Here is a 20,097-nt window from a genome sequence, read left to right as displayed (position 1 = left end):
TTTTTTTTCCGGAGTGCTTCAGAAGGTGGGGTTTGAGACCCTAGTGTGAAACACTTTGTACAATAGTGCTGTTTGCCTTTGAGGTCAATGCAAAGAACCATGAAGCTCTTGGACTAAACTGTTATTTTTTTTCTGCTGCTGCAAAGCTGTTTCCATTCCGCGGGTATACAAGGCTAGCAAAGCTGCTGTATGCAAATGAAGCCGTATTTACATGTTGCCAGAAGCTGTTTATAACAAAGTGCCAATAACAATAGTTAGATATTTTGAAAGAGCTAAATGTCATTGGTTTGTTTATTTGTCTGTTTTACTTAGAGTATTTAGAACTGTGAATACCGCACACCTCGAAGGAAAGTACCTTTTGCTCTGGGCACTTCTCCGGGAGCCAGTGTGTGTGGCCCCAGGGAGCAGTGGGTGCTGGGGAGCCCTTCTCCTGGCCCCAAAGCCTGGAAAACAGCCTTTCCCGGTTGTGTAGCCAAGGTCCAGGCTTGCCGGGGTCAGCTGGGGCAGAGCTGGCTGGGTTGGGCTGGCCAGAGATTGTGTCACCACAGCTGCAGCTTGGCTGCCCTGGGTGCAGCTTCCTTGGCTGGAAGAGCTGTCCTCGCTGGGAGTAGCATCTTGGGGGTAGCAAGACTGTGGCTGACACAAAGCCAGGGCCTCGCAAAGTCCTTCAGGCTCGCTTGGGCAAAAATGGGTTGTAGCATCTGAGATTGATGAGATGTTTCAAGTAAAACTTTGTTGTTTTGATCTGGTGTGACACTGCTGCTTTTTACAAGGTTATTTACTAGGCTTTTATTGTGCCGTTCATAAGTACGAGTACTGCCCTGAAGTTTTGGGGAAGAATATCATGGTGGTCCTTTTAAAGCAGCTGAGGCAACTTAGATAATTACAGGTGTGCCAGCCCTTTTCACAGAAGGTGCAGAAGCGTACAAGACAGTACTCTAAGTATTAGCAAGCTGACATGAGTAACCTGGAAAGAGTCATCACTATATCATATCTAAAATGATAAATATCTCTATCTCGCATGAAGCAGCGCATAAGGATGTGCACTAAAATACCTATACACACACACACATAAAAAAAAGACTTAGCCATAGTTGAAACATCAAAGAGCCAAAATAATGACCCAAGTTATTTAAGATGTAGCTTTTCTGGACTTTTGCTCCACATCTAGCATCTTATTTCCCAGGGTTTTAAATTCTGGCCTGCGTGCTTTTTCCTCCCAGGACGCATCTCAAATTGTTTGGTCACAAATGCCCTGAATAACAAATTGACTTAATTTAGATGGCATTAGGGCTCTTTAACCCACTTCAAAGGGCAGGGATGCACTGAAGACCTACAGGCATGCATTTAAATTAAGGCAATAATGATATATATTTCTTTTCCTTGCCTGAAAATGCCTAACTATTTTATCTATGCATCAGATGAAAGTTTAAGGGGAAAGGTTTCTGTTAGTCTTGTTGGGAGTTGGCCAAAAAAATGTGAAGAATGTAGAAAGGAATTAACAGCTGGTGTCCATTTAAAATTTCAGTGTGGGCAAATGCAGGCAGTATGCTTAGTTTTACCTGTCTTCTTCCTCTGGTTAGTACCCACTAACCCACTAAAGGTTAGTTTAGAAGTGAGGAGACCAGTTTGGATGTGGTGCTCTTAATTCTTCTGCCAAGAGGTTAATGAGTGGATGATGTGTGTTTTGTTTCCTCTGGGGAGGATGAGACACACTTCCTCCTCTTTGGGAATCAGTGGCTTAAGCTGTGTTTGGCTACTTGAACCAGAAGTCTTGTCGGCCTGGTAGAATCATGCCATACACTGTCTAATGTGGTGCTTTACTTCTGTGACTGCTGACATTTTCCTCTTACTGGGGAAGGATCATTTTTCAAACAGCTTTCAGCCATGTTTCTGGTTTTGCATAGTCAAAAATGTGGACATGCACAAAGAGGACCTCGTCTCTTGGAGGGGAAATCACTGCAGAGTTTTGAAATGGAGTCCTGTGCTCAGCGCTGCAACAGCTGCAGGCGGCAGGGTTTGTGCTCGCTGGGCTTTGTGTGTACACGCCAGCGCTTGCGCCTGCAAGGTTTATGCCAGTGAAAATGTGATGCTGCTGAAGCAGAGACACACGTGTTGTTGGCATGCTCCCTCTTTGTCCAAGGCCTTGGTAGGGGCACCTGTCATCCTGGTATCTTGGTGTAAAAAATTGTAGGCTCTTTGTAAAGAGAGAAGGGAAAATCATGGACTCGGAGAGAAATACTTGAAAAATTATACAGAAGAGGGGTACAGCACGTAGTCACTTCAGAGGCTTCATGTGCAGATGTGCTGGGGCAGTGCCGTTCCTTCTCAGCACATCAGCGGTGGCTGCATTGACCACCTTGCATCAAAACTGTTGCAGTTTGTGCTAACTTGCAGAATAATTTTTAATGTGCACGTTTTCAAGTGGGGTATTTTTAATATCAAACTGCTCTGCTCTATTTCTCAGTTTGCTTTCCAACCAGTTCTGAATTCAAGGAAATGCTGGCATTCCCCAACCAACAGTTAAGTACCGTCTTCACATAATCTCACCAAAGCAAAAGTTGTAATTCTGGTTTTATTTTCATTAGAGAAATAACAGCTAGAATCCATATGGTACCTATAACATATTGCAGTGCTGCACTAAGTTTGGCTACTGAGAGGCAAAGCTTTGCATGATCTTGGCTGTGACTTGGGTTTCAACATCTGAAGGAAATGCTCATTCTGGAGCTGTCTTTGATGAGCCTCCTCTGGGACCACCACACTGTCCAAAAACGAATTCTGTACTAGGCCAGTTCTTTGTCCAGACCTCACTGAGCTGATTAAGCATCTCTGGTTAAAGCAGGGCTAGCCCAGCTAGAGAGGTCTTGGGAATATCTGGTACTCGGACCAAGTTGCCAGTACAAGAGCAGATAGATCATCCTGGCGTTGCTGTGGAGTAGCTAGTGCTGTCTTATGTCTGTTCTTAATGAGAGTCTATGGGTATTTGGTCTAGGGGTTGCTCCTTCATGGGTTGGTGCTGGAGCTTAGTGTGCTGCTGAAATCAGCTGTTGCTTCAATTGTGTTGCTTGCTGTTGCCTTATGAAGTGTGTTAGCAAATCTTTCCCCATTCCCACCCCCGGAATCTGGTTTTTGTTGGTGGTTTGTTTGCTTGCTAATTCAAAACCTGCTGACTGTGTAGCAGGTTATTTCTTCCAGGTTGGCCCTTTAAATTGCTTCCATGCTCCACCTGCCTGGCTGTGAAATATCACTGATAAACAAAGCCCAGAACAAAAGCCTACACAGCAAAACATCCTTTTCTCCCTAGGCATCTCCCTGGGTGCGGTTTTCCACTGCTTCTCTGCAGTTTGGAGGCAGAGCCAAAACAGCTCAGTCTCATTCTTCCTGCCCTGGAAGTTGTCATCAGGCGGCCTCCTCTGACCAGCACCTCCGAGGAGGGAGGAGATGGCCTGTACACATTCTGTCTTTCCTGAATTTCTCCTCCTTGGCTGAGAATGATGGAGACTTGCCCTGCCCTTAAATAAAAAGCTGCAACACAGAGGAGGTTTGTCTAGGTGTAAAGCAGTACATCTTGAGATTACTCCCTGTTTTTGTGTCCTCTCCCTCATGGATGCACCTGGATTGCCAAGCCGTGAGCGTGCTTAGCCTCCCACTGCTGTGTCTTGGTCCGACTGCGCCTTAACTCAGCACTGCGGCATGACCCAGGTGGGCGTCGCATCCTCCTTCCGGTGGGAAGGAAACCGGGAGGTCACAGGGATCCAGGGAAGGGAGAATGGTGCAGAGCCTGGGCAGAGGCTCTGGTTCACTCCTACTCATCTACAGATTGAATGTACGTTGATTGGACTGGGACCTGCGCATTGCCCTGTTTCTCCCCAGCAAGTAAGCCTGGACGTACATCCAAATCTCTTAGTGTGGTAGCCAGGTCGTATAGACTTCTTTCTTTTTCTAGCTTGAAGTAGCTTTTTTACCCTGTTACAGTCTCATTTTGTTCCAGTTTATTAAATGTGTCTCAGTGCTTGAAATGTTACTTTGGTTAAAAAGTAATTGTTCGCTGCACCCCTTTTTTGTTCTGTGTGTGTTAGCTATGTAGTATTCCAGTAGCTGGGCAACAGCGCTGGGAAATAGAGTTTTGTATGCTCTGTACAGACTGTATCCTTGGTCCATGCTCCTGGCCTCCAGTGGTTCCAGTCGCAAAGTTGACATATAATAAATATGCACGTTTATTAACTGTCAAAGAAGTTGGAAGATATGTTAATAACAAGGCTAGGAAGGGTGGGGTGTTGAAATGGAGAGGGAGAATACAAGTGCAAGAGAGACAGCAGTTGGCTGGCTGAATCCTCAGGCCTGTTGACTTGGCAGCCCTCCTCCTGCAAGGAGGTCAGAGCTATTGCATCTCAGGTTCCCGGGTAGAGACCACAGGAGGAAGAATATGCTCGTGGATATATGTGTGTCAATCCACTGTAGCCATCTTTGAGTTAGCTTTTGCATTCACACATTGCAAAGGTGGGCTCGGTTGTCCTCTCATTGCAAATTTTCTCTCATTGTAAATGTAATTCGGGACCATTTCTTCCGCATAAGACCCTTTCAGTAGGAGTGAGAAGTGAGGCAGAAACCTCCAGTTCTGGCTTTATGATTGAAAAAGACATGGTGCTCAGCATCTCTGGTCCCTCTCCCATCCCCAGAAACTTGGCTGTAGCTCTCTTCATTCAAACTAATACAACAGATGTAAACTTGTATCTATAAATTACATGGTCACACGTAGGCAATCACAGTATTTATTGACCAATCAAGTGGCTTCTGAGTTTTACATTTTTTTCCTAACGAATATTTCATTTAGGTTACAGGCTAGCTAGACACTTCAGCTGGTGCTGTTTCCATGATGCCTCGCAGTGGCCCGTGATGTGCTGGGTACCACCTGGTACTGCCAGTTTGCCAGAGCACTGTCAAAATAAACAGTGATTTCGCCAAGGGCATTCAGGTTGTCTGGGACTTCCTGCCAAATTAGGGTCGTGGCTAGGGTTGGGGTGTTGAGGTTTTTCTGCTGCTCTCCAAGCACAGACAGTGATGCCTTCATCCAAAGAGGAACCAAATGTCTGACAGACTTCAGGCAGCGGGAGAATCTCTTGTTTTCAGTCCTTCACTGACCCACAGCAGGTTTCCAAAGCTTGGTGCTCTGTTTCTTGTAAGCTAGGTCACAAGAGAGTAGAGACCAGAAAATGAGAAACTCCTTTCTGAGGGTAACCGGTCTTTATTGGAACTCTGCTCTGCATGAGCACTTGAAAAATACTAAAAAAGTCTTTTTTAGTCTTTTCTGTTCCACTGAAGAAAAAGGTAAATACCACTGCGGACAATTGCCCTATATTTTCACATTCTTTTGGTGAAGGTCAACCCACAGATAGCTTCCGGAACACGGTAATACTAAATATTGTCCTATAAATTCTCAGTGACTGCGGAAGGAATTTTTTTTGTTAGTTTCTTTGGAAGCCTGTTGATTTATGTCAGCTTTCCTTCTTGCCAGACCATGAGGCAAGATGTCCTTCACCAGCTTAAAGAGCTAGCATATTCATCCATGAGTACTTTCAGCTGGATTCTTTAGAGGTGTTTGGGAAGTGCACCTTTGCCTTGCTCCATGATCAGAATTGAGAAAGGTCAAATGCAGAGGCTTTTAAGAATGTTACAAGGTTGTTTGAAATCTGAATGCTCCTTTGAAATAAGGGCCTGTCTTCATTGCATGTCTCTGTAAAAATCTGCCAGGGTAGGTATCCATTCATAAATACAGAGACAGCCATATTTTCACTTCCTTGTCTCTTCTGTTGTAACCGTGAAAAATCTGAATTGTGCTAAAGCCAAAGTGTGTATCAGAATAAATGTTATCTTGACAGTGGGAGCCTATGCAAGAAAGGTCCTTCCTGTAATTCCAGAACGGACTGAGCTGACCTGGACCCTTTTTGATTTCAACTCCAGTTGATTTCCTTTTGTTGATTTCATTTGACTTACAACTATGAGCACCCTTTGTGGTATTAGTGGCAAACATATTGTTAATCCAGCCTACTCATTTTTAATCACTTTGTATTAACTTGCCACCATTAGAAGGTTTTTGCCATTATGCTATTTTTTTAACCAAAAAGTTCAGGCAATTCCATGGTCAAAATTTTCTCTGTAAGTGTTTTATAGTAAAATAAGTATGTGGGCTGTAAAAGTTGAAGGGCTCTTGGTCTCCTGACAGTCATATTCCTCAGAAAAAGTATTGGCATGCCAGCTGTTTGTTACAGATGACCCCACAGATCAGTGTGCACAGGTGCACAAGTACATATTAATTGTCTTATAATGCCCTAACAACATTCAGGATGCTGTTCAAGTCACTGTCCAGAATATAGTCCCTGATTTTGCTGCCCATTTTTCACTTTTCAGTTTCAAAGAGACCAGCTGCTGCCTTTGCTTTTGGATGGCCAAGCACCAGAACAAGTCTGCAAAATTTGAATAGCAGATTCAGCAGATTTATTTAAAACTTATGGACTGGCACTTGAATTTTCCTTAATGGGAATATTTTCATTGGGCCTAGGCTTTGTAAAAGGTACCTTCTGGATGGGTTACCCTACACAGAAGAGGAGCTTTTTCTGAAAATGGGTGTGAGGTCTATTAACTGGGATACAGAAGTTAACAAACGATAGGTGCAGGAAGGGAGGTGGGAATAGAAACTGTAGAGCAGAGCTGATGCCCCAGGTTTTTTCCAGCTAAGCCATTTGCATAGCAGGACACTCCCAGATACCCTAATAATTCAACAGGCTGCTATTAGCTGACTTAGGAAAGACGCTATGAAGGTGATGAAAGTTATTTTTAAAAGCAATTGGCTGGGAGCTGTGCACATTGAAATCTATGGGAATTTCTTTATTGACTTAATTAGAAGCAGAAAATAGAATGGTGGGTTTTAGAAAATGCCCGGTTGATGTTTCATGAGACAGAGTTTTTGGATGCTGAATTAAATCTCTTTTGGCCACTTTGGATATAAAGGTGGCTTGTGAGATTGAGTGAAGCCATATTTAATCCATGGACCTCCCTTGAGCAGCCATGGCGTAGCTTGTGATGTACTGACTTGAACTAAACCATACTCTTACAAAACTACTAAATTGTGTTTAGCCCTGGCTGTGTAAACCTTGCCCAGCAGTGACTGTTGAAGGAAAACCATGAATAAATGAGGAAGGAGGTTGAGTACTCTGTGTTTTACTTAAAAACTGAATATGGAGGTTGTATTCTTGAAGCCTGGGACTAGCACTCACTGTATGTGGAGTTTTATTAACACAATTGTCATGTGTGTTATGTGCCTCTGTGTGTAACTCATTGCAGACTGTGCCACCATCCAGTCTGTCTGGATCCCCGTAGGCTTTCCCTTTAGGTAGAGATGGAAGAATATCGCTCACTAGAAGAGTGCTAATGGTTGATTACCAGAGCCCTCCCCACCTCCCTCCCCTTAGCAGCTTGACAAAATGTGTTTTACATTCTTTAAGTGGTAAGAGGAAAAGGAAGGGCAGTCCCAGAAGGGATTTGGTGCTTACTCCACCCTTAAGTGTTATGTGTGGTAATGTTCAGTTGTGCTTGATTTTTTTACTCCTCTTTATTAACTTCTTTCAAAAAACCTGCCACTTTCTAACTAAAGTGTCTCCATTTTTTTCTGGTTTAGTCTTTTCATGGTTTGTACAGTCAGTGGAGGGGCATGGGCTTCTCTAGAGGACAGTACAGAGGCAGTATCTAATCTGGGATGCTCCATAGCAAGATGTAGGAGCCTAGAGAGTCTCACCCCACAACTCCTACTATGTATCTGATCTCATATGAAACCAATATGAAGCCTCCCCCATTACGCCCTTTCTGGTTTTAGGAGGCTCTTCAAACAATGTTGGCACATTATGGGTTGCATCCTTGGCTGGGTGGAGCTACCTCAGATTACAGAGCACAAATTTGCACCCTATATATCAATTAATTTATTCTAAAGTCTTCAGGAAAAAATGTTGGAATCCAGATTTGCTGAGTAATGGATGAGAAACTGAGTGAAACTTTGTAGCTTTAAATGTGGAGAGAATCAGGCTAGAGGATTTTAGTGACTCTTGTGGGAACTGAAAGGTTTGAAATAGAGATTTGGTTCAGGTTTACTGAATAATGTTTTTTTCAGTCATTATTAGTTCCTCGGTGCTCTTGGCTGGGACACTGGGTGCTTAGTTCTAAGCACTGCATTTGCTGAACCAGTCTGAATCTTTGTCCTGTGCGTTGCACATGTTCGTCGCAGGTGTGTAACAGTCACCCCTGCTGAAAACGTGGGTTTCCAATAGTGAGCTGTATTTTTGTTTACAGTGAACAGTGCAAACACTTTTTGAAGTTGTTTCAATGCTTATGTAATATGTACCAGTCTCCCAGCTAGAGCATGATATCCTGGGGACCTCAAAAGAAAAATAAGAGCCTGTAAACCACTCAACTCCCTGGTTGCTGGCTTTGAAATGATGGGTTATCTGAGATGTGGGAAGTAGACCTCACTCATGAAGGATGGGCTGCATGATTTTAATGACCTTTGCACGCTTTTCCAGCCTGTCTTGGGAATAAAGAGGCTTCGGTCTTGCTTTATTTGTGCATTCCTGAAGTGTCTGTACCCTACACGCTGATTGTGGCATTTGACTCCCCGGTAGAACAGCCTGTCTGCCCCATTCGTATGACCTTTCAGGGTGCTTTCAGCTCTCGGCCTCCACATCTGAGAGCATGGACAGCCGGAGGAACCAGCACCAGAAAGTGGGTTGGCTCAGGAAGCAGGCAGGAAAGAGAGACAAAATACATGGAGCGGTCTTGGGTTGGAAAATGCAGAAACAGCATGGTTCTGTGTGTTGAAGGAAAGATGGGACTGAGAGCCAGACCCTGCATATAAAGAGAGAGGGAGAGTTATTGGAGGTCAAGGGAGTTAAAGCCTTGCCATATTAGTACTTTTATTATTTTACAATTGGTTTAGCAGTTGAAGCAAGCCAAAATGTAAACGATTGAGTTGGCCACGCTGCCCTGTCAGGACAGGCAAAGCTTCTTTCTCTAAATACCATGTTGCAGTTCATATAACACGAAATGGTGGTCGCTGGGCTGAGCATGGACACAGGCCAGAAACCAGCTCCTTGACTTCAGGTTAAGAAGTGGGTAGAATTGAGACATGCATTTTCCAGTCTTTCTAAGCTTTACGCACAGGACTTCACTTTTTCAGTTCAGGTGTTCTGTAGAGCTCTGAGTTTCTAACTAGCATTTTTTTAAATACTTGCAGAATTTGTCTTGTGGGGGTGTTTGAATATGCATGTCACTTTTGTATACAGCCTTGAGCTTCTCCAAAGGTGTCCCTATTGACCTGTGATCAGGCTAGTTTCCTTTCTGCAGAAGCTAAGGTGATAATCTTACGCTGATGGGGAGACAAGATATGGCTGGATGCTGGGACCTCAGAAGAATTTCCATTCTCCAGCTTAAATATGGGTTTAAAATGACTTTTTAAAAAATACTAAATTTCTGTTTTGCTGCTGTTAGGAGGGAGCTGAATATTGCTCAGAATAAATGCAAACTTCAGTTACATCTTAACTAGATTTTCTTCCTTTTAATGATGGTAATTACTCTAAAGTGAATTTGTTGCTAAAGAGCTGGACTAATTACCCTGGTCAGAGTCATCAGTAGGAGAGAAGCAGTACACACTGGGAGTGAAAGTATCCGGAGATGAGAGTCCTGCAAAAAGGGTAATTGAATTGATTTCTGTGCTTGTCCAGTATTGGTTTCAGAGAGGGCTACCTGAAAGGAGGCAGTTTGTAATTTTGGTTTCTTTGATGTACATATCTGATATGTAGGAAGTGGAGAGAGGCCTTTCTCTTTATTACAGTGATTGTGCTCATACTTGTCTCTGGACCCATGTGGTCTAGTAACCTAGAGATGGGAGTGTCTGTATCCCATTTTCAGTCCTCTCAGCCATTCAGTGATATACAATTTATCTTAACTGTCAGAAAAACTGCAATAGGTTGAACTGTGCATTAGCCAAGGAATAGTCTATTTATGTAAGTAATGAGACCATTTGGGGATTGCTGTTCAAAATACATTTTCTTCAGCCATAACACCATAAAAACCTCTTGACAATCCTTAGATAGTAAGAGTAACATGAAACTAACTGCAGCTTAGAATGTTTCATGGAAGAATAGTAACTCTTGAAAAAATAATGTTTACTTTAAAGATAAATGTAACTATTAGGAAGTAATTCCAGATGTGTGGTTATGGCAGAATTTTAGTGATTATAGTCTTAGCCTGTTAGTGAATTACATTATTGCATTTAAAGTAGCCAATGAATTTTTTTAAAATGAATTCATTCTTCAGATGGTCTGAATAAAACTGTTTATTTTCTATTATCTGAGAAACAAACAGACCAGAATCTGGTTTATTTATGAAAGTAAATACAAAAGGTCTGACCCCTGGATATTGCCTTTGAAAATTGTCTGAGAAAATGCTCTTCCTGGTAGCTGATTCTTTCTTCAAGCCATTTCTTCTTTTTGAAGATAATGCCAACCCCCCCACCCTCAAATTATGCAATATATTTTAAAGAATGCTTTGAAATTAAATGGTTTGATCTCTTTAGTCTCATGAGGTCTTCTAGTATTGTATCAACTGCAGAAGGTAATAGTGTGTTATATTTTACAAATGAAGACAGAATTTTTTGAATTTACAAAACCTTTCTTAGCCCATCCTGGCAGGTCTGTGCTGTGTATTTCGGGGGCTGGAGCAGTTGCATGCTATTTATTAGTTCACCTGTGTGCTTGCTTATCCCTGTCATTGCCTGCTAATATCTCCAAGGCCCAGGTGCACACACCACTAGCATGTAAATTTAGGAGGACACGGACTAGCTGAGAAATCCCAATGCCTGTTTTCTCCGTTTTTAAGCCCTATATAAAGGCCACTTAGAGTCCATGTTGGAATTGTGAATGGTAATGAAGTTGGGACCTGCTGTTTCTAAAATGTCTTACTACCAGTATGCTTGTGTTTATCAAATTCTGAGAATGGGTTGGCTTGGAGTCCTCCGTATTAAGACCACTCAGGATGTTGACAGCTGAAATTCATGTTGTGTTTGGCTCTCCACAGAAAACATTGTTCCTTTATTAGATTGGTATTTCAGCTTAAAGCCAGGCCAGGATGTTTAAATTACAAAGGTTGTTCCTGCTAGAATACAAGCTTTCTTCCATCCCTGTGCTTCCTGCTTGTGCTACATATTCTATAGTGATTTCTTGCAAGGGTGTTAGCGGGTCCTTTGCGCATGAGTGGAGAGTGCTGCAGTAAGCTAATGGTACACAATACAACTGTCTCCTGCTTTGTGCTGACTACACAGTCAATAAAACAAATCTGTACTCACAAAGTACTTGTTGAAATCATCCGGCAGTGGAGGTTTGACCAAATAAAATTACGGTATTGAGCAGCAGTTAATGCAAGTGACGTGTCAGGCTTAAAAGAAATATGTAAATACATGTGTGTTACATGTATGTGTATGTTATATACACACACAGAGATTTTTTTCAGCATATGTCTTTCAAGTGTAGGGCTAATTTTATGGATGACAGATTATACTCGAGGTCAATAATAGTGAACTCAGCTACATGAAGAGCTCCAGAAAAATTCTCTAAACATTTTTCCCCGTTAGTCTCTGGGCAGTTGCAGTGCTGGTGTTTCCATTTGTCAAATAGGGGCATCCATAACTTAGAAACCAGATTTGCTGTTGTAGCTCAGCCCAAATGCAGGACCTCCATTTCTGTAGTAGGAAGCCTGGAGGTTTCTGCTGGAGCTTGTGTTTACCTTCCCTCCCTGTTCCCAGAGGCACCAGGGGGTTGTGCTGGACCAGAGCTGCAGCAGGAGTCTTAAGAAAAATTGTTTTTCAGCACAGGCTTAAGGCGGTGGTTGCACATTACGTAGCTGAGCCTTCCTTTGCAGGAAGGCAGGGCCGCTTATTTCAGATAGGATTCGATTGTGTTATCCTCACCTCACCATGGAAGTTCTTTGCTGCAAGGTGCTTGTTTTCATCACTGCAGTGTGTGTCTGCTACCCCTCTCTGCTGTCCCTGTGTCATTGAGCCGTGTCCCAGAAAAGGGAGCTTGATGTCAGCCAGTGAAAGAGGCACTGCTTTTGTTTTCAGCATCTCTACAGAATCGGAACAAGGTTGCAAGTTTTCTAGCCCTATAGGTGTGGGATAGCTGGCCCATTTCATGCTCAATTTAGCTTTATAGATAGATTTTTCTTGTGTGATGCTCAGGAAGGGTAACAGAAGTGATAAAGCACAAGTTACAGTTGAGTTTATTCTGGATCCAGTTACGTGTACATCTAAACACAGATGATACAGAAATAAATGAAATCCGATGGCTTGTAGGATCTATACTAAATTAGCCTGTTGCTGAATCCTGTTTTTAGGGTCACTGCTTTTATTTTTATAGTTTAAGCTGCTGCTTTTCCAGTGGCACGTCTTCTCTTCACTGGGCACTGGTAAATATAGAAAGCTGAAAAGATTGAAACTGATGCTGTAGAACAGTCTGATTCCACTCGTTTATACCACGGTTATTCTGTGGATTTAATTGGAATTAACCCTGATTTCTGCCTGTGTACGGGGATCAATGGGAGGCTTTTGTCCAGGCTTGATAGTAGATGAGGATCAGGTGGTGAATGCTGTGCAGAAATGTTTCGAGGGGGACTTAATCCTTTCCCCTGTCTCTGCTCCATCCTTTTGTTTGTTCGCAGCGGCAGAATCTGGCTGGCGGAGGAAGGACCCATCCATCCTCACAGCTGGAAAATGTCAGCCTAGGGGTGTGCAACGAAGGAGTACCATTTTAAAGACCTCTCCCAGAGCAAGTTTTCTTCGTGTTCTTTCAGTCTGTCGGCAGCTTAGCATAACTAAAGTGATTTCTCCCCACCTTTTGTGAAGGTTGAACCGCTCACAAAGAGGCTTCGGTAGCAGCTTCTTATGTAACAGCCTCGAGCGCGGCTCGTTTCCCATTTCTGTGCAAAACGAAGGGATTATTTTGCAAGTAAATGTATGAGGAACCTTCTCGTCTGTGGTGGGGAACAGGAGAAAATCAACCCGGCCTTTTTGTCCTAGGACCGTCTGGAAAATTAATGCCTCTGAAGTGCGGTAAATACGCTGTTTCCCGCCCGTGAGCTGGACCGACGTCAGCCACGGCATACCCGCGTTTTTGGACTGATTGGGGGGGGGGCGCGTCAAAGCCACCCCCTTACCCTGCCGCAGGGACATGGCGGGACGGGGACGCCGGGAGGAGGAGGCGGCCACGCTGGGCCGTGCTGGGCCGTGCCCTGCTCCCCTCTGTCAGTAGGTGGCACCCGGGGGCCGGGTCGGGCGGGGAGGGCGGCCGCAGCCCGCCCCGCCGCTCGCCCGGGGCTTCTCCCCTTGGCCAGCGGGTAAGGCGGCGGTGACAGGCGAGCTCCGCGCTGCCAGGTGCCCCTGAGGTCGGCTGTGGTAGGGGGAAACAGCCCGGCATCTGCTGCGGCTCTCGGTTTCGCTGCCGTGAGCTCAGGGCCTGGAAACCGCCTAGCCGGGGTCTCGGCCTGGGCTGGCTTCTGGGAGGGAAGCGCCGGGCCTGACTCTGCGGCTTGTACCGAGGTAGAAGGTGCAGCGCTAGTGATGGAGCTCCAGGCTGCGACCCCTTGTCTGCTTCGCTGTTGGAACAGCGCGGGGGCTGAGAGCTCACAGGAGGGAGAGCGGAAGGAAACATGCAGATGGATCCACAAAATGAGGGATTTTTCTCAGATACCTTCCTAAATCCTCCTGTAATATGACCATTTCTATTAAAATCTAGTCGTGCCCCCTTACCCGAGTATTTAACTGCATTTTTTTTATAACTTACGGTTTTATAAAGGTGAATTGTGTGTTTGCTCTTCGGGGTCAGCCCTGGAGTCTCTCTGAGCACTGACTTTGGAGGGATGGGGTTAAGGAGGATGCAGTGCAGCCGCCACTTCACCCCCAGTGATGGGGAGAGCTTTGGATTCACGCTCCCAGGCCAACAGCTGTTCCTACAGGGTTCACAGCCTCTAGTTTAGCAGCCGTTTATAACCTCCCTCCTCTTACCATAGAGGAGGTGTTAGGCTCTTTTATATTTAGTGCTGATAAGTACATGCAAATTCCGTTTAGAAAACGGTATGAATATGCTAACAGCGTCCGGCTGCCTGAAAGAGGAGAACCTCACCTAAAGAGTTGTGTTGGTGGGCTACCATTTTGTTGCTAGGGAGAGTTCGAAGCGATGCATTGGTTAGTTGTTTTTGTCTGGATTAGTTCATAAATAAATTCCCAGGACCAGTCACAAAGTCAGCATTTGCATGCGAAGAAAGAGGTGTTTCTTCAGATCAATGTTAAAAGGCTTCTGCTGGTCAAATGCTTATGTGACTTTTTAAACATTTGCATTTTTTTCATCAGAGTTTGCACCATTTTGTAAAGGTGTTGAGGTCGTCTTTGCACTTCAGGTTTTTCTTAGCTGAGTTATCCACGTCTCCATATGCTTTAGCCAACGTTCACAGATTATAAAGCCGACAGGCTGCTTTTGAAAATAACAATTGTGAAAGTGTCTTACTGCACTGTTTCATACATGTTCCACTGTGTGCGGAGTTGAACGTGACAATTCTGCGTATGTGTATGCAGCAAAGCTACTGGCTTGAAATCTTGCTTTTGTGAAGTACTTCATTGCTTAAGAAGACTTGGTGCGTTCAGTTGCTTTCTGAAGGACTGGTTGGTATCTAACCTGCTCTTGAGCTTGTGCTCGAGCTTTGAGTAAAAGTCATTGATTTTTGAAACCAGAGGTCTTGAGCTTGAATTTTACTACTTTCTTGTATATTGTCTAAATTATTATTATGTATTTTTCTTTTGCAGAGGTTTTTAAGAAGAATCTGATGGTGAGAATAGGTTAAGAAGACTCAGGATGACGACAACAGTAGCAACAGATTATGACAATATTGAAATCCAACAGCAGTACAGTGATGTCAACAACCGCTGGGATGTCGATGACTGGGACAATGAAAATAGTTCTGCTCGACTGTTTGAACGATCCCGCATCAAGGCCCTAGCTGGTAAGCACTCATCACATGAGCAAAGACATTGTATGTATGTGGTAGTATGGGATACTATCTGTCTTCAGTGCGTGCACCTTGTCGATAAACTAGAGCTGAAATTTTCCGGAGGTCAAGTGAGTCTGGTCGAACCAATTTTTGAGATTGTTTCATCCGTTGACATCAGTGGGGCGTGATAGTCTCATGTTGCTTTGCAGGATGTGGTAGTACATGATGTTTTGCAGAGACTTGGCTGTTCAGATTTACTATGAAGACTTCTTTGGTGTAACCACAGGAGAGCAGAGATTTCATCTGTGTATATATTTTTTTTTTTTGATTGGAAGGTTGTACTGACTCTGTTTTTTTACCTCATCAGTCTCATCAGATATTAACCATTTTGGCTGTGTATTCAAATTGTTTTGATTGGGTTTCTGTGGTTGGTTTCCAGTTTTGGAAAAAATCAGAAGGATAACAAAATTCTGCTTCAAAATATCTTCATTTGGATGTGTTCAAAGCATATCACCTGTCCTGAAATGGAGGAATGTGGTAGATGGAGATAGTTGTCATTTAATAAATAATGCTGAAACTACCATTTTTTCTGAAGAAGGAGAGCTTTTGAAATACATGTTGTCTTCTGCTGAATTACACTCATCAGCAGAGAAATGAAATTTGATGAGGTCTTTTTTTTTGTTTAAAATATTTGATTATTGTGTATTAAAGGCTGTACATTAACCAAATTTGTTTATGCAGCAAGGAGATTATGTCATGTCCTCTCAGCTCTGAGGCATTGCCCTGCAAAGCAATTTTTATGCATTCTGTAAATGATTTCCTGACTCTTATGGTAGCATGCCCACATTCCTGACCTCTGAACAAAATGCCTCAGTAGCATGGGACATACCGTAAGCATGGAAAACAGCTCAAAATATGCTGAGCTTTCTGATAGTGAAATTTTAGTTATAAGAACGGTTTTAAACCCAATACTTTATAACGTGTTGAAGCAGGTTTATTAAATTAACCATGCAGAGACAAAGGTATCATCTGTTTCATTTGTGATTCTGATGAGACTGACTCGGGAGTGCAGTGTGCCCTTTCTTCTCTTGATGCTGGCTGTGGGAGTGCATTAGAAGCAGAACACCTTTGGATGTCAGGCACAGGGCAGGATCAGGTTTGGAGCTGAGCAACAGGGAAATAAAGTAGTTCATGCAGGTGGGCAGAGAGCAGATCATATAGCTGTTACTGAGGATGGTAATTGTATCGACTTAACGGAACTGCAGGCAATGTGTGTTAAATTTAGAAGACTTTTAATTACAGCAGTTCTCATCAGAGTGTGCGTTTGAAATTACAGGTAAAATGCCTGACCTGGAACGGGGCTGTGCTGAGTGGGGTCAGAAGCAGCCTGACTGATGCCTAGGGTGGTAGATCGGTGGTAGACAAGAAGAATCGTGACTTGGGGTTTTTTATAGTTTGATCTTGTTTGAGGAAGAAACTGTATTTTACTCATGCTGCATTAGCGATTGTAATGTAGTGATATTATATTCCTTGGGTGGGAAGCGCTTTTAGTACAAAGCTCATTAGCTGCATTTGGGTTCCAGATCTAGCCTTTACTGCAGTTGCTTGTTCCACTTACTTTTATGGCAAGCAGAGCTCCCCACCTGAGTAATGAATAATAAACATGAAACTCTTATTTCAAGGAGAAGTAATGTAAGGAAAGCACTTGAATTATTTAGATATCCTAAAACAAATACCAATGTCAAAGCAAATAATTTGGCTGAAGATTCAATTCGGATGCATATTTAAACATTTTTCCAGAGTATGATGTATTTATTTTTTATCTTAATAAGCATTACTCATAGTCATTTTCATCTGATACATTTCATACCTGTAATTCTCTACTGTTAGTGTGGAATGCTGTGTGCTGTCAAAACTTGGCTTAGCATACTGCGCTGCTACTGCTCTGCTGCAGCACTGCTTGAAAGCCTAATCATGATGCAGAGAGAGAGGAACGGAAGAGAGGTTTGTATGGCAAATCAAAGGTTATAGTTAAAGGCTGAGCCATGGTACTCCTGGCACCGTTCAGCATGTATTTTTGGATGTGCTGTCTGGTGGCTAATCTTCCCTTGCCATCTCCCACAAAGGCACTTCCAGGTTTTTAACAGCTGCAGCCTGGAGCTGGGATAGCAATAATCTCTGTCATTGTACTTGTTAAGTCGAGATAGGCTCTTTCTGGAAAGGTGTATTCTAATTCAGCTGCTTGTCACAGGATCAGACGTGATAATCACTGTGTGAAAGCCTGTGGCTGATAGTGCACACAAAGCCATACTGAGTGATATCAGGAGGCTCTTCTGGGCTCTAAAACCCATACCTTTGACTGTCTGTTGCACCATCACTTTCTTCTGGGTGAAACAGAAGTAGTTGTGCACCACCTGCAGGGCCTAGATTTACTGAATAACACTCCAGTCTGATTTAGGTGGGCACTGGCTCTTTGCGGGCACAAGCATCTTCCCACATCCCCAAGACTGGCCATCTCCTGACAACAGCATTTTACTTTCCAAGGGTCCTAGATTAGTTGTATCTAAAGACTGCCTGTGGATGTCCAGCTCTTTCAGTATGTCTGCCTTTCATTGAAGTGACAAGATAAATCAGAAGACTATCAACATCTTATAGTTCATGAAATGCACATGCATCATTATCTCCTTGTCGTAGTATGAAAGGCTTCAAAATGAACAGACCAGGCACTGGTTCTTTATTCCCCATCTATAAGATGCAAGCTGTTGCATTCAAAAGTAGAATGGCTATAGGCATTTTACACTGCCTGAGTAATGGCTATATACTCAATGTGAATCTTTCTGTTGGTGCAAGCATCTTCTGTCCACTTTCTTCAACAAGTTGTGAAGTGCCTTTTATGTGAAGCTTCCATCTTGTATTGATTCTAGTTGACTGTAATTTAAATGAAACTTATTTCTTTTAAAATAAAGAAAGGTAGAGAGTGAGTAGGCAATAAAGGAGTTCTGTAGCCAGAGTCTGATACTCTGTGCTGGAAAGAATCATAATGGCCCCATGTTCTGGCAGGATGTTGAAATATTTATAGAACAAAGCAGGAGATGGTGGTCAGAATAATCTGTGATCAGAACAGACAACGTGTTGGAGAAAAGCTCAGTTTAAGCAGATATGATGTAATAATAGTAGAAAAGCACTGTAGTCAGCACAGCAACTGATAAACCCATATTATTAAAGTGGTCTATATACCGTGAAAACCAGAATGCGAAGGATTGTTTCAGTTTAATACAAATAAACCATCTGGGAACTCAGCTTTCAATCAGAATACAGATTTGAAGGGATATGCAACCAGATTGGTTGCTATTCACGTTGAACTAACTCACTCTGCATCTGATATGAGAAGAAGGTAACTGATCCCTACTTCGTAAAGTAAGATATCCCACTGTAGGAAATCATCTTTCACCTGTCCTTGTTCCCTGTGGTTCTTTGGAAGGTCTTGCTGGAAGACCAGGTAATTCTACCTGCTCTGTAGAAGCCAAAAAGATATCGTGTTTGTGTAAAATTCTTCATTCACAAATCCCCAAGTGTTGGATTTCGTCTATCAGGAACCATTAGCTAACAAGATTTGCTGTGCAGTGCCTTGGCGCATCGAGCTCTTACGAAAGCCTTAAGAAACAGTTCAGTTGTTCAGCAGAATTTTTCACACTCAGTCTGGGACTGTGACATTCAGATGTACCTTGCTTGCTGTCTCAGATGCTGTTTTCAGGTAGTATGAGAATTGTTACCTCCAAAACTTTCCATTTCTTCAGTTAGCTAATTCAATATTAAAAATTGCGTGGCTAAAGTTACTCGCTTTCCTACTAATTTCTATTTTGCCCTGTTGTCCTCTGGGTTTACCCGAGTGACCAGGAGTTCTGTGACTCAGCTGTCTGGCATATGTATTAAAAATAGTTTCAAAGTTTATGAAATAATGGAGGCATATCTTCCTAGTGCAGGGCAGACGAAGGTGTGCATTCCTCTTTTAGCTCTACCTAAGTGACTGTGCATAGGTCAGGATACTTGCTAGTGTTGTATGTCACAGTATTCATGAACCTTACAGGGGAATACAGGTAAGGAGACTGCATTCGTCATGCAGCTTTCCTTAGTTGTCCCTATTGCACAAATTGAAACTAGGCTTGTAATTCACGCCAGTAACGTAAATTCTCTCAGAAGCAAAAGGGGAAAATCATTGAAATTGTTACTGAAGTTACACTATTGAAAAGTTTTTCTTTAGTATAGCAGAATACCCATTTCTTAAGCATAAAAAAAGATGGAGAAAAATTGCAGTGGGAAAGTGCTGGGTACCATATGTGGGGCTAGTTAGCCCTTTCGGCCCTGATATTTGAGCCATTCCCCCACAGCTCCAGTGGAAAAAGTCAGCAGAACAACCCCCCAAAAGTGAAAAGAAAGATCCCACTTGTAGTAGTCCTCAGGTATCATGCACCTGCTTGTCCTTGCTGTCTAGCATCTCTCTCATAGCTAGCAAGTTTCTGTTGTTTCATACTGAGTATACACTAAAGACAGAAAAAAATCTGCATGGTCAGAATGAAGTTTCAGGTCTCAAGTCAATAAAAAAGGACAAAATACAATGATTTAGAGCTTAAGCGAGTAAACCTTTGGTTTATTCTTGGCTTTGAAAGAACATACCGAGAATAATTTCTTGCGGTACATTTCATGAATATCCAGTACCTGAGCTATCTGGGACTTGAAAATCAGTGTACTAATTTTAATAACAGCAAGTTGTTAAGGAAAGAGAACTCAGCGGTATATTGATGCTTGTAAATCAGGTTTGAAGGGCATATGAAGGATTCATTTGACACTAAACAGAAATAAAAACCTTACAGCAGTGAAACTGCAGATGCATCTTCTCAGCACTGGCATGGCAGTATTGGTTATTAGTCCATGTTTTTGTTCAGTAGCCAGAGGCCTAATGTAGACTTACTCAGGTGGGCATGAAAGGGTTTATTTTGAAAAATCTTATTTTGCTCA

At 42.9% G+C, this 20,097-nt stretch overlaps 1 protein-coding gene across 4 annotated transcripts in view; it reads left to right on the top strand.

The window, feature by feature from the left end:
* SPTBN1 (spectrin beta, non-erythrocytic 1) overlaps positions 1-20,097 on the top strand; it is a 136,826-nt gene that overhangs the window by 27,526 nt on the left and 89,203 nt on the right. For all 4 annotated transcript variants that reach the window (XM_069787710.1, XM_069787713.1, XM_069787711.1 and 1 more), the window contains exon 2: positions 14,897-15,093. In XM_069787710.1, coding sequence (XP_069643811.1) covers positions 14,946-15,093 — 148 coding nt within the window. In that variant the 5' untranslated portion in view covers positions 14,897-14,945. The remainder of the gene's footprint in view (positions 1-14,896; positions 15,094-20,097) is intronic.

The sequence above is a fragment of the Haliaeetus albicilla genome, chromosome 7 (genome assembly GCF_947461875.1).
Source record: "Haliaeetus albicilla chromosome 7, bHalAlb1.1, whole genome shotgun sequence".
Lineage (NCBI taxonomy): Eukaryota > Metazoa > Chordata > Aves > Accipitriformes > Accipitridae > Haliaeetus > Haliaeetus albicilla.
The sequence above is the reverse complement of the archived record's forward strand: the minus strand, read 5'-3'. Positions and strand labels throughout refer to the sequence as shown.